A 21,114-nucleotide genomic window follows, 5' to 3' on the forward strand; every position below is an offset into this window, starting at 1 on the left:
GTGGCCTTAGGACCTTCAGTTTCTGAACAGGAGATAATAGAAGCAGTCAGGCATGGTTTTCTCATCTCCCCACGTCTGTACACATATGCTTTTTTTAAAAAAACAGTTTTATTGAAAAAAAAAAAACCAGTTTTATTTATTTTAATTGGAGGATAATTACTTTATAATACTGTGGTGGGTTTTGCCATACATCGACATGAATCAGCCACGGGTGCACATTTTAAAAAATTTTCTTTTAAAACCTATAAAGTATCTCTGCTCCCATAAAAGACCTGTCTTTACATATTTGCTCCTGTTCCTATGCCATTTCCTTTTCTCAAGAATTTTGCTCCTGCAATTACTCTTTTCTCTGGTATCATTAATTTCTCCCTCAATACTGGATCAATTCCATCAGAATACAAATATGGTCTAATATTTTCAGTCTCATAAAGTGCCTTTGATTTTCCCCTCCTCCTCTAATCACTACCCAGTTTCTCTTTTTTCCTTCAGAACAACACTTCTTGAAAACCTCGTCCCTCTTTGCATTTGCTTACCTCCATATGCTCTCTTGAGCCCACTGCAGTCTTCCATTGCTCATTGCTGTCACTCTACTGATAAGTAGCTCTGGTTAAAACCACCAGTGTCTGCCATATTGCTCTTCTCTTTTGTTACTTTACTTGACCTCTTAGCAGCTTCCAATAAAATTGACCATACCCTATCTCTACATTAATTTTACAGGAACCAGCAAACAGTATAACACAGACACCATAGGAGAAGAACTACTATGTGAAGAAAACAATTTTTTTCATGAGGTTTATACAGGCCTTTAGGATTCTTAAATTCTAAAAGTTGAGAAAGTAACTTTTATGATCTGAAAATTTGTGCATCTTTCTTACTGCCACACTGTTCAAGATTTTTTACCTCCTGAATATTAAGGATTTCTTGCCATCTGGTGTTCAGAAAGGACACTTTTATCAATAGGAACTCACAATCCCAATAGTATTAAAAGCCGACATCCTAGATTACAAAAATTTTCTACCAAAAGGAAAAAACATCCAATAGACTGCAAATATTCAGAGACTACAATGACGTCTCAGCATTTTTGCTTTCACTTATGTCCTTCCCCCTGTTTTGGTACATACTCTCCCACCATTTCTGTGCTTAAACAACTCCTATTTATCTCTTGTTCTTCTTTTAAAATGAAGTAATACATGTACACAGGTTAAAATGTCAAATGGTTCTACAGACTTTATAATAAAAAGCAGTATTGCTCTGCCATATTCCTTCACATTATCAGTTCCTACTTCTTAGAAAGAGCAATTTTTAATTCTTTTAGCTGCTTTTTCTAATATGCTTCCACATTTCTAAATGACTGTTCTTTCTTAATTTTTTAAATTATAGATGTTCTCTTTTTCTTCCTACAATGAAAGATGAGGATTTACCTCTCATAAGGTCACACTCTTAGGGTTCTTTCCCAAACAGCCTTTCTCATTCTTTTCAATGTGCCTAGGCTGAGAATGTTCCAGATCTTTAAGTTTTACTTCTTTTTTGGTGAACAGTTCTGTATTTAAATCATTTCTTTCTTCTTGCATTTTACGCTAAGGAACCAGGCTGCTCCTTCAACACTTTGCTTAGGTATTTCCTCAGCTAATCTTATTACTCACAAGTTCTACCTTCCACAAAACACTAGGATATGAACACAATGTCTCAATTATAAGACCATCACAGTCTTCTCAGAACCAAGCGGGGAAAGAGGACTGCATGGTGGGGTTGGGGGTGTTCATTTGTTCCATATGTATATTTTTCTTAATCCCTCATTTTTAGTCTGGAAAACCTACCCTCAGCTTTGTTTAGTATTCCCAATCCAGAGCCTCTGTGAATCAGTCTTTCCAGTGAGTAAAGCTCTGGTTTTCTTCCAGGAGAGGGAATGAGCAGGTAGTGAACTACCTTGAAATTTATGCCTGTTTTTATCTCTCCACTTTTGTTTTAATAAAGTATCAAGAGGGAGTGGTGATAAACATACATGTTTAGTTAGCCATTTTTAACTAGAATTAACTCATGTTTATTCTTTAAGGACAAACTCAAATGTTGTAACTTTTCCTGACCCCATGTACAGAGTTAATTGTTCCATCAGACCTATTCTCATAACACTTTTTATATGGCTATAATAGTATCTACTGTGCTTTATTATAATTATTATTATTTGTGTATGTGTGTGCTCAGTCACTCAGTAGTGTCTAACTCTTTGTGAGCCTATGGACTGTAGCCCACCAGGCTCCTCTGTCCATGGGATTTTCCATGTGAGAAGACTGGAGTGGGTTGTCATTTCCTTCTCCAGTGGATCTTCCCAACTCAGGGATCAAACCTGCCTCTCCTTTTTCTCCTGCTTTGGGAGGTGGATTCTTTACCACTGAGCCACCTGGGTTACAATTATTATAAGTTAGGAGTCACTCAATTTGACTCCTAACTATAATCCTCTTAAGAGCCATCATTATATAATATTTAATACTATAATATTATATAGTATAGTTTCTTTTTTCATTGTGGATTTGAGAAACTTATTTGAACCTATAGAGATGAATTTTTATCTTCTAGTTAGTACCTGAAATTGAAGCTTAAATGGTCTTTTAAAACATTCTTATTTGACTTTAAGGGGTCTTGAAATACTGTCTGAGTATACCTCCATCCATAGATGTAGCTCCATCCCAAAGGATGTTTAACTTAAGACACTCTGCAGCCAGGTTTTATTGTTAACTTGAGATTGAGCATATTTCTGGCTCAGCCACATAACCAACTTTGAAAAGAGGAAGCAGGTTTGCTTCAAAGGAAGGGTAATGTGACCAAAGAAACAGTACTTACTGGTAATGTAGAATATGTGATACTTTGCTATAGTGACAGAGAAGATCCAAGAATATGATAGTTTTAAGGCATCATAGCTGATCAACAGTATCAAAATCCAAGTCCAAATAAATTATTTTCCCTGGAAGAAGGAAATATAATTCCACTACATGCCAAGTAATATGCCAGGCTCTCTACATTATGATCTGTTTTACAGTTGAGGGGCTTAAAGCTCAGAAAGCCCGAGATCAACTAATCAAAAATTAAATCCTTTTCTGAGCACCTTCCTTCTTACAGTAAATGTCCTTGCTCTGTGCTGTTATCGTACCCTGAACATATCTTTATCTTAACGCTTATCGTATTCAAATGATACTGTGTTTATTTTTCTGTCTTCCCTACTGGAGAGCTCCTCAAGGGTAGGAACGGTGTCTTATTCTCCAATACAAACTCTTGAACAAGAAAGTTCTCAATAAATGTTTGTTGGACTGCAGATTTGAGCTCAGAATTCAAGTCCGAATCTATGTTGTTCATCAAACACAGGCACATACCCAGATATCAAGATAGCTACTCTGCTTTAAGAAACCTTTGGGAAGGAAAAATAACCATTTCTGAAATCTTTAGCAGATTTGGTTTTTTATATTGAGAACTGATGTTTTGGAAACTTTTCCTACCAACTAAAAATAGAAGAAAAGAGTAAACTGAAAAATTAAGGCTTAGACATACATCAAAGGAAAGATGTCAAGGATGTGGTTGCTTTCTTTTCCAGGGGCCTTATGGGTGTGCATCATTTTAAATCCTCATTGCAAGTTGGAAGAAAAATCCTGTTGGCTGCAGCAACTGCAGAAATGGAATGACCTGGATGTCTGTCCCCTGGAGGATGGGAACTATGGGCATGAGCTGCCCAACATCACCAATGCACTTCCCCAGAATGCCAGTCACAGTTCAGGTGAGCCAGATGTCATTCTAGGGTCTCGATGCCTGGAACTCCAGAAGGTCAGAGGTTAAAGCCCTAGAACGAAGGTGGCTGAACAACTTTTGGACTGTCAAAATTGTCATCCTAAATAAGAAAAGCCTGTCCTTTGTTTATCTTGAAATGCCAAACCTTAAATAAGGGCAAGCTTTTTATCTTTGACATTGGGGATGCTGTCCTTTTCTACTCTGGGTGTGTCCTTACAGTGCCCAGCATAAATTCCTAGAACCCTCTGCATGAATCCTCTTTACCCTTCAAGTTCTTCATGACTCATGGATCTTGGCCCCCATTGGGGTTGGTTTTATCTCAGAAGACTTAGCTCAAGGGAAAGATGGAATACCTGCAGGGAAAAAAAAAAAAAAAACTTAAAAAAATGTCCTGACAGCTGCTTTGATTACTTTTCTCTGTTTTCCTCAAATTTTTATATAGCAGATATCTGGGAGGAGGAGACAGGGGCCATGCTTCCAAGATACTACTTACTCTTGCCCCATTTTAAGATAAATTCAGTACAGTGATACTGTACCCTCTGCCTTTTGAGCCCACTGACCAGATATTACTGGGCATCAGCATCACATCAGCTTTAGTTCATCTAACTCAGGCCACGTCCTGCTAGCAACTGATTGCTCTTTAGCCCATGGGGATCCTTTACTGGTGAAAAGTGAAAGTGAAGTCGCTCAGTCATGTCCGACTCTTTGCGACCCCGTGAACTGTAGCCCACCAGGCTCCTCCGTCCATGGGATTCTCCAGGCAAGAATACTGGAGTGGGTTGCCATTTCCTTCTCCAGGGGATCTTCCCGACCCTGGGATCGAACCCAGGCCTTCCTCACTGCAGGCAGACGCTTTAACCTCTGAGCCACCAGGAAAGCGGTAGATTTTATCAAAACATTGATTTTACATGTCTTCCCTTTTATTGTAAGTGACAAATCTACTGATATTTTTAACCTCAAGGAGGAAATCACTTAAATTATTGTTCTTGCTTGGTCTTCATCTACTGTTCCATAATTGATTATGAGTGTATTTAAGGCAACCAAGGTAATGAGAGATGAAAAGGCTACAACTTCACCACATGAAGCTTCCCTTTCCTGGGTAGCTCATATAACCTCCACAACATAGGAATTCATGCTTTTAGTATTGGCTTTGGATTGGCATAAAGATAATCAAATGCTGCATATAAACACATGCCTCCAGTCTGGCAAGTTTCTTTCTTGTATATTATTTTGGTTATTTGTTGTTACTCTTCTCCCCCCCCCGCCTTTTTTTTTGCAGTGCTGGGTCTTCATTGCTGCACATAGGCATTATCCAGTTGTGGTGAGCAGGGGCTACTCTTTAGTTATGCTGTGCAGGCTTCTCATTGTGGTGGCTTCTCTTGTTCCAAAACACTTGTTACTGGTTCTTATTTGAGGGTATTGTTTTCTGTTAAGTTTTCTCAGGCCATGACTGACTTATCACTCATGTAAGTTTACCTTTGGGCCTGATGGAGCAGTAGGCATCCTGCTTACTCTTCATTGCCATTTCTACATCATTATCCTACCCTCCTTCCTAAAATACCCCACAGTTATATCACACAGTTTCAAAGTTGATGCTGTTAAAATATGCTGTCTGCTACCCTCCTGGTTTTGGTCGTTTTTACCTCTGGGTTAATACCCCTCATTCCTTGAAGAGTTTTGGCAGTTGACTCACTAATACTACTCTCTGTCCCTACTTCTGTTGTAATTCTTGATCATTTAATATAGCCACATAGATGATACTTCCAGTATTCAAGCCTCTGAGTTCTTTGACCTCCTGTCTTTTAATAGTCTATCTTTTGTGTATGTGTGTTAATTTTTGGCTGTGCCTTCTCTTCATTGCCGTGTGCGGGCTTTCTCTAGTTGTGATGAGTGGAGGCTGCTCTCTGGTTGCAGTGCACAGGCTTCACACTGTGATGGCTTCTCTTGTTGTAGAGCATCCACTCTTGGGTTCTTGGGCTTCAGTAGTTGTAGTGCATGGGCTTAGCTGCTCTCAGGCATGTGGGGTCTTCCCCGGCCAGGCATCAAACTCATGTCCCCTGCATTGGCAAGTGGTTTCTTAACCACTGTACCACCAGGGAAGTACCAATAGTCTATCTTCTACATGACTTAGCCATGCAACCCCAAGGTCATACCCTGAATCCTTTCATTACCAATATACTAACCCTTCTTTACAATCACAATTTCAAGCAGTTCTAATTACCACCACCAGCCTTACTAGATTATTTTCTCTGTTATGCCTATTCCAGTAATTTCTGGACCCACTAGGAATTTTGATCCTGTCGCTTTTTCATTCTTGTGGCAGCCTCATTTTCCTCCTTATCCAGGTTAGATTCCTTGGTACATCATTATAATCACTACCCTGCAAACATACTCAACTCCCTCTTTCCCTTAGTTATATTCACATAGCAAAACCTTAACCTTAGTAATTTGGTCTGACTTTCTAATTACCCAGTGCTCACACTCACACAGTGAACACATTGGTGAGAAACACCACCATGATAACTGGTCTTATTTAAGTTCATGACCACTGATCTCAAGTGGGCCCATTGTACTGTCCATACACCTGCTACGTTTTTCTAGTCCATGCTTCCTTTCATTCTTCTAAATTACTTGTTCACACTGTCTTTTCCTTAAGACTTTCTATACTTTCTCCCCTTCCTCACTTTCAGCCTAGAGCCTTGCTTCCTGTTCACTGAGAAGATAGAAGCAATCAGAAGAGAATCTCTAAAACTCTGTGATCACATCTGCCTCTGTCTATGCCTATCTACACTGTCTGCCTGTTCCCATATTTTTCTGTGTGCTTCTGTCTAAGTCCAAGCCCTCCATTTGTTCTTAAGAGCCTATTCCTTCTCTTTTATCTAGGAATCACCCCAGGAATTATCTCCTCTCTCCTGCGTCAGAGATTGTTGTGGATTATTCCTAGGAGTATACCAGCACATTGTTTTATCATTCACCTGAAACAAAACAAAACAAAAACACATACTTGCTGACCCTACAGGCCTCTCCTGTCCACCACCCTGTTTCTTTGAGAGAGTAGAAATAAGTGGTGGAATTAAGAAAAATGCTCAAAAGAATGTTATATATTTGTCTTCTCTGCTTCTTCTGCTCTTATTCTCCCTTGAATTCACTCTAGTCAGGCATTCATCCCTCCAGTACTGAAACAGCTCTTGTACTGGTCACTAATGCTAACCATTCCTAAATCTAGTTCTCAAGTCAGAATTTACTTGACCTGTCAACAGTATCTGTTACAGTTGGTCACTCTCTCTTTTATTTTTTTTTTAAATAATAATTGTACTCTTTAATGAGATTACAAAAACCTGCTTTGTAAGATAAAACAGATATGTCTGTTGTCTAAATAATAGTGTCTTAAAGTGAAAGAAAGTGAAAGTGAAGTTGTTCAGTTGTGTCCGACTCTTTGCGACCCTGTGGACTGTAGGCCACCAGGCTCCTCTGTCCATGGGATTTCCCAGGCAAGAATACTGGAGTGGGTTGCCATTTCCTTCTCCTACTCTCTCTTTTAAACACCTTTTCCGTCTTATTCTACGACACTGTTCTCTTGGTTCTCTTCATTGGATCCTCCTTCTCAGTCTCCTTTACTGTCTCCCCACCACTTCCCAACCTAAAATTCTAGAGTACCCAGGGCTCAATCATCAAACCACTTCTCTTTCTGTATTTACTCCCCTGATAATTGCATTGTTTTAATAATCATCTATACACTGACAACATTCAAATTTATATCTCCTGCCCAGACTTTTCCTCTCCAGACTCACATGTTTAACTACCTTTTTGATATTGCCTCTTAGATATTAATAGACATCTCAGTAGGATTTCTTACCTCTCAAGCCCCACCCAAACCTGTTCCTCTTGTGTAGTCTTCCCTATCTCCTTATATGGCAAGTCTACCTTAAAAACCTTAAAGTCATTCTTGATTCTTTTCTTTCTCACCCAGATTTCCCAGATCTAATCCATGGGCAAATCCTATTACCTTTGCCTTTAGAACATATCCAAAGTTCATTTACTCTCATCGCCTCTACTGCATATTACTCTGAACAGATTACCATTATCTTTCACAAATTGTTGCAGTGACCTCCTAATTGCTTCTACCTTAAAGTCTGTTCTCTGTGCTGCTGCCAGTTGTCAAATCAGATCACACACCTTTAACAGCTCAAAGCCCTCCAGTAGCTGCTCATCTTTCCTCATGGCCTAGAAGGCCCTGCATGATCTGGTTCCCTAGTATCTCTCTGACCTCATCTCCTGTGACTTTCTGGCTTGCTCATTCCATTCTAGGTACACTGCCCTCTGCCCTGCCCTCAAACACTTCAAATATGTTCCCACCTCAGCTTAGCACTTGCTGTTCCTTTTGCCTAGAATGTACTTTCCTTAATTATGTCTGAGGCTTGATCTTTAGTTCCTTCAGGTCTCTGTTCAGATGTTCTCTTATTAAAGCCCATGTGGCTCAGATGGTAAAGAATCTACCTGCAATCCAGGAGACCCAGGTTCGATCCCTGGGTCAGGAAGATCCCCTGGAGAAGGAAATGGCAACCCACTCCAGTATTTTGTCGTTGTTCAGCTGCTCAGTCATGTCCAACTCTTTGCGACCCCATGGACTGCAGCATGCCAGGCTTCCCTGTCCTTCACCGTCTGCAACTTGCTCCAACTCATGTCCATTGGGTCGGTGATGCCATCTGACCATCTCGTCCTCTGTTGTCCCCTTCTCCTCCTGCCTTCAATCTTTCCCAGCATCAAGGTCTTTTCTAATGAGTCAGCTCCTACACACCACCCTAAAGAATTGAGCTTACTTTGTCTGCTGTTTCCCTTCAGGCCTTTTCCTGAAGAGAGATGGTTTGGTAGAATTCCAGTGAGAAAACAATTTAATTAATCTTTTGTCAGCCTCAGGTTTTCTTATTGGAAAACAAGTTGTAACCCTGCAGATACTAGTGTGATAAAGATACCAGAGGGCTTACCCTGGTGGCTCAGTGGTGGGGAATCCACCTGCCAATGCAGGGGACACAGGTTCAATCCCTGATCCAGGAAGATCCCACATGCCGCAGAGCAGCTAAGCCCGTGCGCCACACTACTGAGCCTGTTCTCTAGAGCCCAGGAGCCACAACTACTGAGCCCCTGTGCTGTGACTAATGAAGTGCGAGTGCCTAGAGCCTGTGCTCCACAATAAGAGAAGCCACCACAATGAGAAGCCTGCTCACCACAGCTAGAGAGTACCCTCTGCTTGCCACAACCAGAGAAAAGCCCACACAGCAATGAAGATCCAGCACAGCCAAAAGAAAATGAATAAAGAAATAAAATTATTTTAAAAATTAAAGATACCAGAAGGGCATCACAGGTGGCTCAGTGGTAAAGAATCTGCCTGCAGTCCAGGAGACACAGGTTCGATACCTGGTCTGGGTCAATCCCACACGCCACGGAGCAACTAAGCCCATGTGCCATAACTATTGAGCCTCTGCTCTGGAGCCCAAGAGCTGCAACTACTGAGCCCATGTGCCACAACTATTGATGCCTGCACGTCCTAGAGTCCATGCTCCGCGGCAAGAGAAGCCACCACAATGAAGTCGGAGCACTGCAACTAGAGAGTAGCCCCCGCTCCCTGCAACTAGAGAAAAGCTTTCACAGTAGCAAAGACCCAGCACCGCCAACAATAAATAAATAAATTAATTAAAAAAAAAAAAAAGATACCAGAATACACGGACTGTAGCTCTTTTTCAGCTTTTATATCAATGTGACAGAAGTACTTAGTCTGATATGGGTCATACTGTAAAAGAAACTGGTTATGGGTTGACCAAGGATATTACCTCACTGCTTATCTTTTCCTTTGGCCTCTGTGGAAGCAGTTTGAGTCCTTATAATTGAGCAGTTGAGCATCACTATCCCTCCTCTTTCTCATGTAGCTCTGGGTCCTAGGAGAAATTGGTCTTCGGTCATAGATCTATGTAGAAATGTTCTTCCCATAGAGGGCAGGGACACACTAAAAGCTATCCAACAAAGAAGCAACATAATGAACACCCAGACAAATGGCAGAGTGGCTGCTCTCACTAACTATACACTATTATTCTGCCTGTCCTCCATCCTAAAGAAGACACAGGAGTTAGAGCTTCAGATTACCCATCACTGAACTGCTGCTTTCTTTTTCCCTTCCCCAGATTCTTTATCCAGACCAAGACGGACAGTGTTCACTAGAGCCATCGAGGGCCGTGAATTGCATTGGCAGGACAGCCACTTACAGCGAATCATCAGCAGTGATGTATATACAGCTCCTGCCTGCCAGCGGGAAAGTGAGAGGCTACTCTTTAATTCCCAAGGCCAGCCACTGTGGCTTGGTAAGTGTACTTATTCTACTCTAAGAATTTTAGAGCCCATTCTCACCTCATGTCAGGCCTGAGTGAGCCATCTACATAGGTACCAGCAACACAACCACCCTTTGGACAGTCTTCATCCAGATCTTTTGGGGCCCTGACTAGAGCCTCAGGGTATAGCCTGAGCCATTTGTATATGTTCTCAGCTGAAGTACAGTAATCTCAAACAGAGGGATTTCTATTGTTTCCTGAGTTTGGGGAGGGAAAAGGAGCTAATAAATCTGAAGGAATACTAACAAAACTGTTAGACATCAGTTCATAGACTCTTAGTCAGCAGTTACTGAGCAACATTAGAATCTACTCTGAAATTACATGTTTTGCTAAAAAGGCATGAACTTTGAAACTTAAATTGCTCTGTACTAGTAGCTCAGACACTGTCTGCCGTTGTCACCAAGCTGTCTTCCTTTCCTCATTCCTTCCTTTATCATCACAGAATAAAGTTGTTCCATCATGAGTTTAAACTCTCCTCTGGCCTTCTGTGAGTCTGTTCTTGACTTTGTTACAGAATGCATATTCCACACTACACACTTATAAAATAATATTCATTCTCTGAGTCTTAAAACAACAGCATACATTTTTATTATCATCTCCTAATTCCCTACCTCTGTCCCTCACCCCATATCTTTGTCTTTCACAAGATCCTGCTGAATCTGGATTTATGCCTGTCTCTCTCTTAAAGTTTTTAGCCAAAATCACTGTAGGTCACTACCCAAAATTCCCACTGATTATTTTTCTTCTTCTCTGATCTAATACTTTTAAAACATAAACCTAACAAGTGTGTGAAAAACACACACCCCATTATAAATAAAGATCCAAATCAAAACAACACTGAAAAAAAAAAAAAAAACTACACTGAATTATCATGTTACAGTTGTCAAATAGTCAGGAATTTTTTAAAATAAAGATAACTGATTTTGTTGTAGGAGAGGCTACGTTGGAGATAGTAATCTCCTATACTACTGGTAGGAATGTAAATACTGCATTTCAACAACACTTACCAAAAGCTTTTAAAATAAATTCATAAATAGTGTTAGAAAGTGTTCTAGTTTCATCCTTTTACAAGTGGTTGACCAGTTTTCCCAGCACCACTTGTTAAAGAGGTTGTCTTTTTTCCATTGTATATTCTTGCCTCCTTTGTCGAAGATAAGGTGTCTGTAGGTACATGGATTTATCTCTGGGCTTTCTATTTTGTTCCATTGATCTATATTTCTGTCTTTGTGCCAGTACCATACTGTCTTGATGACTGTGGCTTTGTAGTAGAGCCTGAAGTTGGGCAGGTTGATTCCTCCAGTTCCATTCTTCCTTCTCAACATTGCTTTGGCTATTCGAGGTTTTTTGTATTTCCATACAAATTATGAAATTATTTGTTCTAGTTCTGGGAAGAATACCAGTTGGTAGCTTGATTGGGATTGTATTGAATCTATAGATTGCTTTGGGTAGTATACTCATTTTCACAATATTGATTCTTCCAATCCATGAACACAATATATTTCTCCATCTATTTGTGTCCTCTTTGATTTCTTTCATCAGTGTTTTATAGTTTTCTATGTATAGGTCTTTTGTTGTCTTTAGGTAGATATACTCCTAAGTATTATATATAAATAAATTAATAAATAATTAAAATAAATTAATAAATAATTTAAAATAAATTCATTGATCCAGGAATTCTACATCTAGGAATTTATCCTGAGAAATAATTAACTAAGGATGTGCATAAAGTTATGGGTTTATTAGAGCATGAACATATAACATATAGATGAGAAGAATTAAAAACAGTTCCAACAATAGGGGACTGAATGAGGATAGTACACATATTTAGTGGAATGATATGTAGTCATTTTTAATATTATGGAAGTATATTTAATGGTATGGAAAAATATTTACAATGTATTATTAAGTGGAAAAACCTAGTTATAAAACAATAATTATAATACCCCATTTTTATTAAAATTAATTAGGAAAGTCTAGAGACACATTTTTCATAAAAATATGAAATTAGAAATAATGCTTATCTCTGCTTTTTATTTTCTATTTTATCTGTATTTTCTATAATTATTTCTATAATTTTTAATTCCTTCCCCATTTATAAGTGTTTGGTAGTCATCCATTATGCTTAAGGTAAATCCAAACTTCTTAGAATGGCATTCAAATCTCTTAACATTCCAGACTCTACCTTTCCAGGCTATCTCCAACCACATAACCTAACTCTACACAGAACTATTTGCCATACTCTGAAGATGTTATCTAGAATACTTTTTATGCTTTTACTTACATGCTTTTATTTATGTTTTCTTTGCCAGGAATGCCTATCCCTGTTTGTCTACCTATGTAAAATATTACTTGCCCTACAAAGCACATAGCTCAAATATTTTCTTTCTATCATGTCATTTCTTTTTAACTGTTTTATAATGATCTTTTTATGTATCATTTGTGAGCTCTTTGAGGACAGTGACCGTTTCTTATACATTTTTATAGTTGCTTTGCCCAGCATGCTACCTGGCACATAATAGGTTCTCAGGAAACAGGATTAATAAACAAGTGAGGCCTTTCCCTCTATAAAAGCAGTTTATTGCTCCATTAGGTTCCTGAGGTTCGTCTTCAGAAAGAGGTATAACATTTTATTATCCTAGTTCTTTGCCCCTTTCTACACCAAACCACTACACTGAGGCTGCAGTGTATCTCCTTGGAGGTATTACCTGTGACTTATTCAACTTTATATCCCTAAAAGGTAAAATACAATTTCTGGTACACAATAGATGTCAGATCAGATTTGAGGACCTGAACTGAATACAGTCTCCCTTTGTCAAACACAAATTTTCCTGAATTGAAAATTTAACTGAATCAAAATATCTTCTTCTCATCTAATAGAGCATGTGCCTACAGCCTGTGCTCGGGTTGATGCCCTGCGTTCCCATGGTTACCCAAAAGAGGCCCTCAGACTCACAGTGGCCATTATCAATACTCTCAGGTTGCAGCAGCAGCGCCAGCTGGAAATCTACAAGCATCAGAAGAAAGGTATAGTGATCAGGAGCCATCTCAACTCCTTAGGCTGACAGGGTTCTCAGGGACTACAAGGCCCAGGACTTAATTTTCATTCAGTTTCCTGGTATGGCAGGGGCTAGGGGATTCTAGGTCATTCTACCTTCTGTGTAGAATCTCTCTTTACTGCAATAAATCTCAGTTTTCTTATCTGTAAAATGGGCGTAATAATGCTAACCTGCCTCTTGCCCAGGACAGTTGGATCCACTGAGATCTGGTATGAGAAGACCCTTTTTAAACTGTAAGGCTGTGTCTACATAGTGTGCTATTGGCAGGCAGCCTAAATGCATACCACGTGGCCTCATAGTGGCTGATGAGCTGGTGACCAGTCTCCTCAACCCAAGGCAAGCTTTACTTTGAGTCTCAGGGCCACCACCTGAGGGAGACTGATGAGGAGACTTATGAAGAGACCAAGCAGGGACAGAGAGCAGTGTGTCTCTATCCCTCTCAAAAACTTTGATCTGCTTATTTTCAGAACTGTTGCAGAGGGGAACCACAACCATCACAAACCTAGAAGGCTGGGTGGGCCATCCCCTGGATCCAATTGGCTGCCTGTTTCTCACCTTGACTGAGGCCTGCCGCCTGAATGATGATGGCTATCTGGAAGTGTCAGGTACAGGGGTCAGCCTGAGGGAAGCCCAGACTACCCTTCGGAGCCCTCTTCTTTTCCATGACAGAGTCTGTTTTACCCCTCTTGTTCTCTTATCTAAACTGGACCTTCCCTGAGTGGCTTCCTTAGGATTGCTCCTTTCTTATCTTCTTTCCCCACTCTGTGGACTGGCTCTGTCCTGTTCACCCATTTTACTTTGCCAGCCTCAGCTTTCCTTTGCTCCTCTCACTTCCCTACCTTGTGAATGTCTGAAGAGTAATCCAAAGGGAACAAAAAGAGCCAGAGGGATTTGAGAAGTCAGAGGCAAGGTCCTCAGAATGATCTGGAAGTGTAAAAGAACTTGCATCAGCAATGTGTGTATCCCTTGCAATTACATAATACTCTCATGTTTCCCTTGAACATTCTCCCTGGTGGTGGTTTTGTACCAATTTTACAAAAGAGAAATAAAAGGGAGGTAATTTAGTAGAGTCTCAGACTAACAGGGACTTGAGACAAAATTGATTCTTTTTTCCTTTATGCTATCACTGTATTGTAAACATGCACATATTACGGTATTTAGCACACTGCTGTAAAATTTGTTTATAAGTAAGTGTCTCTACTAGCCTTTCAAGTTCCTGAAAATAGCACTTAGGGCAATAACTCTCTTTTAATAGTCTCCCTTAAACATTTACCAGATGGATAATGGGAGAAAGGAAAGAAATTAAGACTGGCTTTTAGACCTGTGCTCTCCTCCTGAAACTTAGAACCCAAAGGTGGAGCATAAAAAGTAACAATAACATTAAAGTTGCAAATATCACAAAGTAATAGTTTAACTATTTTAGGAAGGAGTTAATCTTTAGAACCATGTATAACATTTTTTAGTATATTTTTATTTTTTATTTTCAGTATATTACTGTTCTGGTTTTGATTTAGCTTCTTTGTGTTAGTTATTGGCCAAGCTGTATCCCAAAGTGTGCATTGGTGGGAGGGGCACAAAAATCCATGGGGCCTGACCTAACAAATCTGGTGCCCTGTTGTCCTCAGATATGAATGAAAGCAGACCCCCTGTGTACCAGCATGTGCCTGTGGCTGCAGGCTGCCCAAACAGCAGTGAGTCCTACCTGTCACTGGCCATGGAAGTTGCTCTGATGGGGATGGGTCAACAGAGAGTGATGCCTGAAGGCCTCTACGCACAGGACAAGGTGTGCCGTAATGAGGAGCAACTCCTGAGTCGACTCCAGGAGCTGCAGCTGGATGATGAACTAGTGCAAACGCTGCAGAAACAGTGCATCTTACTACTAGAAGGTAAGTAGAGAAGGGACTGTTGGCACAGAGTCTTAGGCATTTGACTCTAGGTCCCCCTCTGTCACAGAGCACAGGTACAGCAACATTTCTGACTTTAAAGTTTAATGAAGGTTCCCATGGCTAGCAAACACTTGTGGGATCCCTGGAGCTCAAGTTCAGGCAGGCAAATAAAAGCATACAGATAAACAACTGGCTGGTTTATCTCCTTCCTGCAGGAGGCCCCTTCAGCGGTCTGGGAGAAGTCATCCACCGAGAGAGTGTTCCCATGCACACCTTTGCCAAGTATTTGTTCTCAGCTCTGCTGCCTCATGATCCAGACCTGTCCTATAAATTAGCCTTACGTGCCATGAGGTGGGTAGCCTTTTCCCAGCCCAAATGCCTCCACCAAAGCAGAAGTCTCTTTGTTTGTCTCACTTTCTTTTCTTTTCCTCTTTCTGTGTTCTATTGGACCTGCCATTGGCCTGCCCTAAAATGGTTCAGATATTTTTATATGATCTAGGACTCCTAGCTAGTGACATACATGTTCCCTGGCTGCATTCTCAATGAGTTGAAGAAGCCTCTGATATTTTAACAGATACAGAATATCTAAGGCCTGAGTATCTTTGTTCCAGGGCCAGTTTGGCAGCTTCACAAAGGGTTTGAGCCCTTCCATATCTAACTGAGAAATGGTTCCTGGGCATAGGTCACCAGATACATCTGGGGAAGTAGAAGTAAGTCTTTCTATATCAAGACTTGAGAACAATGAACTATGGGCATCCTGTCTCCAAACAGGAGTAGAATCCTTGGTTCAGGCAGGTAGTCTTCTAGGATGCAGCAGACCATACAGAAGAATTTAAGTTAGACTATAAGGCTGAGAGAGCTCCTCAGCTTGACTGCTGAGGATTACTTGTACTTGGCATATATTTCTTATACTTTAACAAATAATCTTATGACTTTTGAACTGTTTTCAGTAAGAACTGTTCAGCTTGAGTTCTTCCAAGTGCCCGGGCACTCACCTCATATAAAGTACAGTACCCATAGGTTTTAAAACCTTTGAGGTTCTTCATTAACCCTTTCCTTCCCAGTTCCTCCCCAGCAAAGAACAAGCTTCTCTAAGGTGGCTCAGAATGGCAAGGGTCTGGGTGGTAGCTGATGACTCTCCCTGGGTCTTCTAGGTTACCTGTTCTAGAAAACTCAACTTCTGCAGGCGACACTTCCCACCCTCACCATATGGTATCTGTGGTGCCCAGCCGTTACCCTCGCTGGTTCACGCTTGGACACTTGGAATCACAGCAGTGTGAACTGGCCTCCACCATGCTGACTGCTGCCAAAGGTGAGCATAGATAGATGTAAGGTTCCAGCACCCCCAGTATGCCTGCCTGGTCATGACCTACCAAAGGCTTAGCCTGAGTCTCCTGAAGAAGAGAAGCTATTGGACTTCCCTTAAACACTTAGAATGGTAGGGATCCTCACTTTGATTACTGCCTATTACAATAAACACCTGAGTCCAAGTCAGAGTTTTGCCATAGTTACTAATTGTAGGACTCTGAGAACAGAGAATAGATCATCTTTAAGGTAACTTCTAAATCTAACCTTCCATATGATAAAGTCACTTTACATTTCTGAGCCTCTGGTTTAAAAATCTATAAAATGGGGATCATTGTCAATGACCTGTTAGCTTCCCAGGACCATTGGAAGATCCAGTGAAGTGATGGAGCTCCAAATCTCAGATATGAGAGTTTATGATTTTTCTAGGGCCCCTGGTCAAAAAATAAGACAGTCCAGAGTGACTCAGGTTTTTAAGCTCACATCCTCCATGTTAGCTATGTAGATCTCATCACAAAGAGAAGTGAAAATAAGCCCCAGAGAAGTTATAATAAAATACTAGTTGCCATGGACTGTGAGTATTTTTCTGATACCAGGAAATTACATGGGTTTTTTAAAGCACTTTTTTTAATTTAAAATAACTCTATGTCTTGTCTTCTTATAGTAAAAAGAATGTATGCTCATTGTAGAAAAGGTAAAAGATACAGATAAATCAATATAAAAATGATTTTTAAAAAACAGTAAAAAAATTGAACAAATATGATCTGGCAGTTTACAGAAAAGAAGATACAAATGACTTTTAAACAATTAAAAATGCCTGGCCTCATGAGAAATACAAATTAAAATGATTCTGAGATAACATTTTTCATAAATCTTATTGGCAAAAATAATAAATTTGACACTAGACATCCATATGGGAAGTGGGAGTGGCAGTGGCCTATCATGGAGTGTCAGATTCCAAGCAGGATAAGGATAACACAGATTTGAGATGCTTACTGAAACTCAAGCATAAGAAATATGAAGAAAATTATACCAAGGCACATCATAATCAAATTGCTTAAAACCAGGGATTAAAGAGAAAAATCTTACTAAAAGCAACTGCAGGGAAAAAAATACACACTATATATTAAGGATAAATGATAAGTATGAGAGCAGGTTTCTCATTAGAAGCAGTATAAGCCAGAAGACAGTGGAGAAAAATCTTTAAATTACTCTTTTAAAAAAAAATTTGACCTAGAATTCTATACCAGTGAAAATATCTTTCCAAAAAAAAAAAGGTAAAAGGAATTTCCTGGCAGTCCAGTGGTTAGGACTCCATACTTCCACTGCAGGTAGCATGGGTTCAATACCTGGTCGAAGAACTAAGATCCCACATGCCATGTGGTATGGCCAATAAAATAAAATGATGTTTAAAAAAAAGCTGAAATAGGATGGGGAGGGAAGAGGGAGGAGGGTTCAGAATGGGGGACACATGTGCACCCATGGCTGATTCATATCAATGTATGGCAAAAATCACTACATTTTGTAAAGTAATTAGCCTCCAATTAAAATAAATAAATAAAATTTTTTAAAAGCTGAAATAAAAATCTTTTCCAGATAACCCCAGTTGAATTAGAAATCAATAATAAAAATCCACTAAAGTTTTAGAAATTAAAGTGTACACTTCCATGTAACTCACTGAACAAAGGAGAAAAACACACAAAAAATTAATAGAAAATATTTTAAACTGAATGAAAAAGTACAACATTTAAAAATTTGTGGATTAGAGCTAAAGCTTTACTTAGAGGGAAATTTTTAGCATTTACTACCTATGTCTGAAAAGAAGAAAGGTTTCAAATCGGCGATCTCAGATTCTAACATAAGAACCCAGAGAAGAGGAGCAAATGAAACCTAAAATAAGTAAAAGAAAGAAAATAATACAGATCAGAGCAGAAATCAAATAAAATATAGAAAAACAGAAAATCAGTGAAACAAAAAGCTGTTTCTTTGAAAAGATATATAAAATTGAAATCTTTGTCCAGACTGATCAAGAGAAAAGGAGAAAACAAAGTAGCAATTTTAAGAATGGGAAAAGTGACATCACAACAAATTCTAAAGACAACTTTATGCTAATAAATTCAACAATATAAATGAAATAGACTGATTTCTTGATGAATACAAACTACCAAAGCTGACTCAAGAATAAATAAGAATTAGGTAGGCATATACCCAAAAGAATTGAAAACATGGACTTAAACAGATATTTGTACATCAATATTAATAGTGGCATTATTCACAATTGCCAAAAGTTGTAAATAACTTGAGTATCTGTCAGCAGATGAATGGATAAACAAACTGTAGTATATATATACAATGGAATATTATTTAGCCATAAAAAGGAATGAAATTCTAATACATGCTACAACATGGATGAGCCTTGAAAACATTAAGTGAAATAAACCAGACACAAAAAGACAAAACATTGTATGATTTCACTTATATGAGGTACCTAAAATAGCCACAGTGAAAAAATAGCAGTAGATACTAAGATAATGGTTGAACATTTGATGAGAAACAGGATATTTACAGTAAGTCCCCTACATATGAACGTGTTCCATTTCAAGAACACATTCATAAGTCGAATTTGTTCATAAGTCCAACAAAGTTAGCCTAGGTACCCAACTAACACAACTAGTTAAATAGTACTGTACTGTAATAGATTTATACTCTTCATACAATAATACCTAAGAAAACAAAAAATAAAACATTTTCAATCTTACAGTACAATACCTTAAAAAGTATGGTAGTACATACAGTTCAGCAGCTGGCATACAGGGGCTGGCATCAAGTGAACCAGCAAGAAGAGTACAAACTGGAGGTAGGAGAGGAGATAGGAGATGGCAGAGCTGAAGAATGATCAGCAATAGGAGACAGAGGACAAGCAGAAATTTCACTCACACCTAATGTTGATGGAATGCACATTCATATCTTTGAAAGTTCAAACTTGAAGGTTCATGTGTAGGGGACTTACTGTACATAGTACTGTACATAGTATCTCTCTACAAAGTATTAATATTTATCAGTCATAAAAGGAAGTAGTATAATTACCATAGAGTAGGTAAACCTGGCAGGTATCATTTTAATAATGTGGCCACAATATCATACATTTATAGAGCTAGCATATAGACTAGAGGAAAAACTCATAGAGCAGAAAGTAGAGTAGAGAGGGTAGGGAAAGGAGAAGTTACTATATAATGAGTATAGAATTTCAGATGATGAAAAAGTTCTGGAACTAGATAGTGGTGGTGTTTGCACAACAATGTGAATGTATTTAATGTCACTGAATTATACCCTTAAGTGCTCAAAATGGTAAATTTATGTCTATTTTACCACAGTAAAAAGAAAAGAATAAATAGAAATGAAGTTCAGAGAAGTTGAATTAGTAGTTAAAAATCTTTCCACAAAGAAACTCCAGGGCTAAATGGCTTCGCTGGTAAATTCTACCAAACATTTAAGGAAAACGTAACAATTCTATATAAACTCTTGCAGAAAATTGAAGAGAAGGAAATACTTCCTAACTCAGTCTGTGAAATCATCATTATCCAGATACCAAAACCAAGCTATTTTGCCAAAAGCTTTAGCTTTGTTTCCGGTTCAAAGAATTCATTAACAAAAGAAACCCCCCATTACACACAAATAAACAATTTCAGTATTTAACAGAGGATTACTTAATTTCAATATACAATCATTAACAGAATAGAGAAGTAGAAACAATAGAGAAGAGTAACAGCACATACTTCACCAAATTGGGCTGCCCAAAATCCAGACCGAAACAGCATGCTGGGAAGTCCCAAGTAACAGCAGTCTGGAGTCCCAGTTGGGAAAAGGTCCCGGGCAGTGTTTCCCCTCCACAGGTGAGACTTCAAATTGCAGTTTGGGGGGTTCCTACTTATAATCACAGGCTGCAAACTGGTATCATAAGTTTGGTGCAAAAAATGCAACTCTGGTTTTACTTTAAACTTTTTACAATGCTGCTGTTTTATCTTGTGAGTCTTAGGATTTGGGCTTGCCTGGTGGCTCAGATGATAAATCATCTGCCTGTAATGCAGGAGACCCGGATTCGATCCCTGAGTTGGGAAGTTCCCTTGGAGAAGGAAATGGCAGCCCGCTCCAGTATTCTTGCCTGAAGAACTCCATGGACAGGAACCTGGTGGGCTACAGTCCATGGAGTCGCAATCAGCGGACATGACTAAGTGACTAACACTTTCACTTTCACTTGGGCACAGTTGGCCAGACCTCCAGCCTGTCAAGAATTTCAGGACCCAATTCCTTTCTTATTTAAAGTGGTGCCTGACTTGCTGTGCTTGTAGGCAGGCACCGAATCTGGGCAGCGTCCAGACTGGTCAGAAGAAAGGTCAGGGGCCTGCTCTGCTGCTTCTGAAGCCTGATCAAGACTTCCTCCATTTTAGCTTCCCTAACACAGACAAAAACTATAAAAAAGAAAACCCAGGGAATTCCCTGGCAGTCCAGTGGTTAGGACATTGTGCTTCCACTGCAGGATTTATAGGTTCAATCCCTGGTTCTGGTAACTAAGATCCACATGCCACATCGCACAGCCAAAAGCAAAAACAAAAACTCAGAATAAAACTCTCATGAGCACATAGGTACACAAACTCTTAATAAAAATTTTAAGAGACTGAATCCAAATAATACATTTTTTTTAATGATAATACA

General features: G+C 39.3%; 1 protein-coding gene across 1 annotated transcript in view; it reads left to right on the forward strand.

Moving 5' to 3' along the window:
* ZSWIM5 (zinc finger SWIM-type containing 5) overlaps positions 1–21,114 on the forward strand; it is a 166,872-nt gene that overhangs the window by 122,799 nt on the left and 22,959 nt on the right. Inside the window, exons 5-11 of the mRNA XM_043461515.1 lie at positions 3,584–3,763; positions 9,951–10,127; positions 13,032–13,178; positions 13,678–13,815; positions 14,836–15,096; positions 15,312–15,447; positions 16,251–16,408. Coding sequence (XP_043317450.1) covers positions 3,584–3,763; positions 9,951–10,127; positions 13,032–13,178; positions 13,678–13,815; positions 14,836–15,096; positions 15,312–15,447; positions 16,251–16,408 — 1,197 coding nt within the window. The remainder of the gene's footprint in view (positions 1–3,583; positions 3,764–9,950; positions 10,128–13,031; positions 13,179–13,677; positions 13,816–14,835; positions 15,097–15,311; positions 15,448–16,250; positions 16,409–21,114) is intronic.

Source organism: Cervus canadensis, chromosome 2 (assembly GCF_019320065.1).
Source record: "Cervus canadensis isolate Bull #8, Minnesota chromosome 2, ASM1932006v1, whole genome shotgun sequence".
Lineage (NCBI taxonomy): Eukaryota > Metazoa > Chordata > Mammalia > Artiodactyla > Cervidae > Cervus > Cervus canadensis.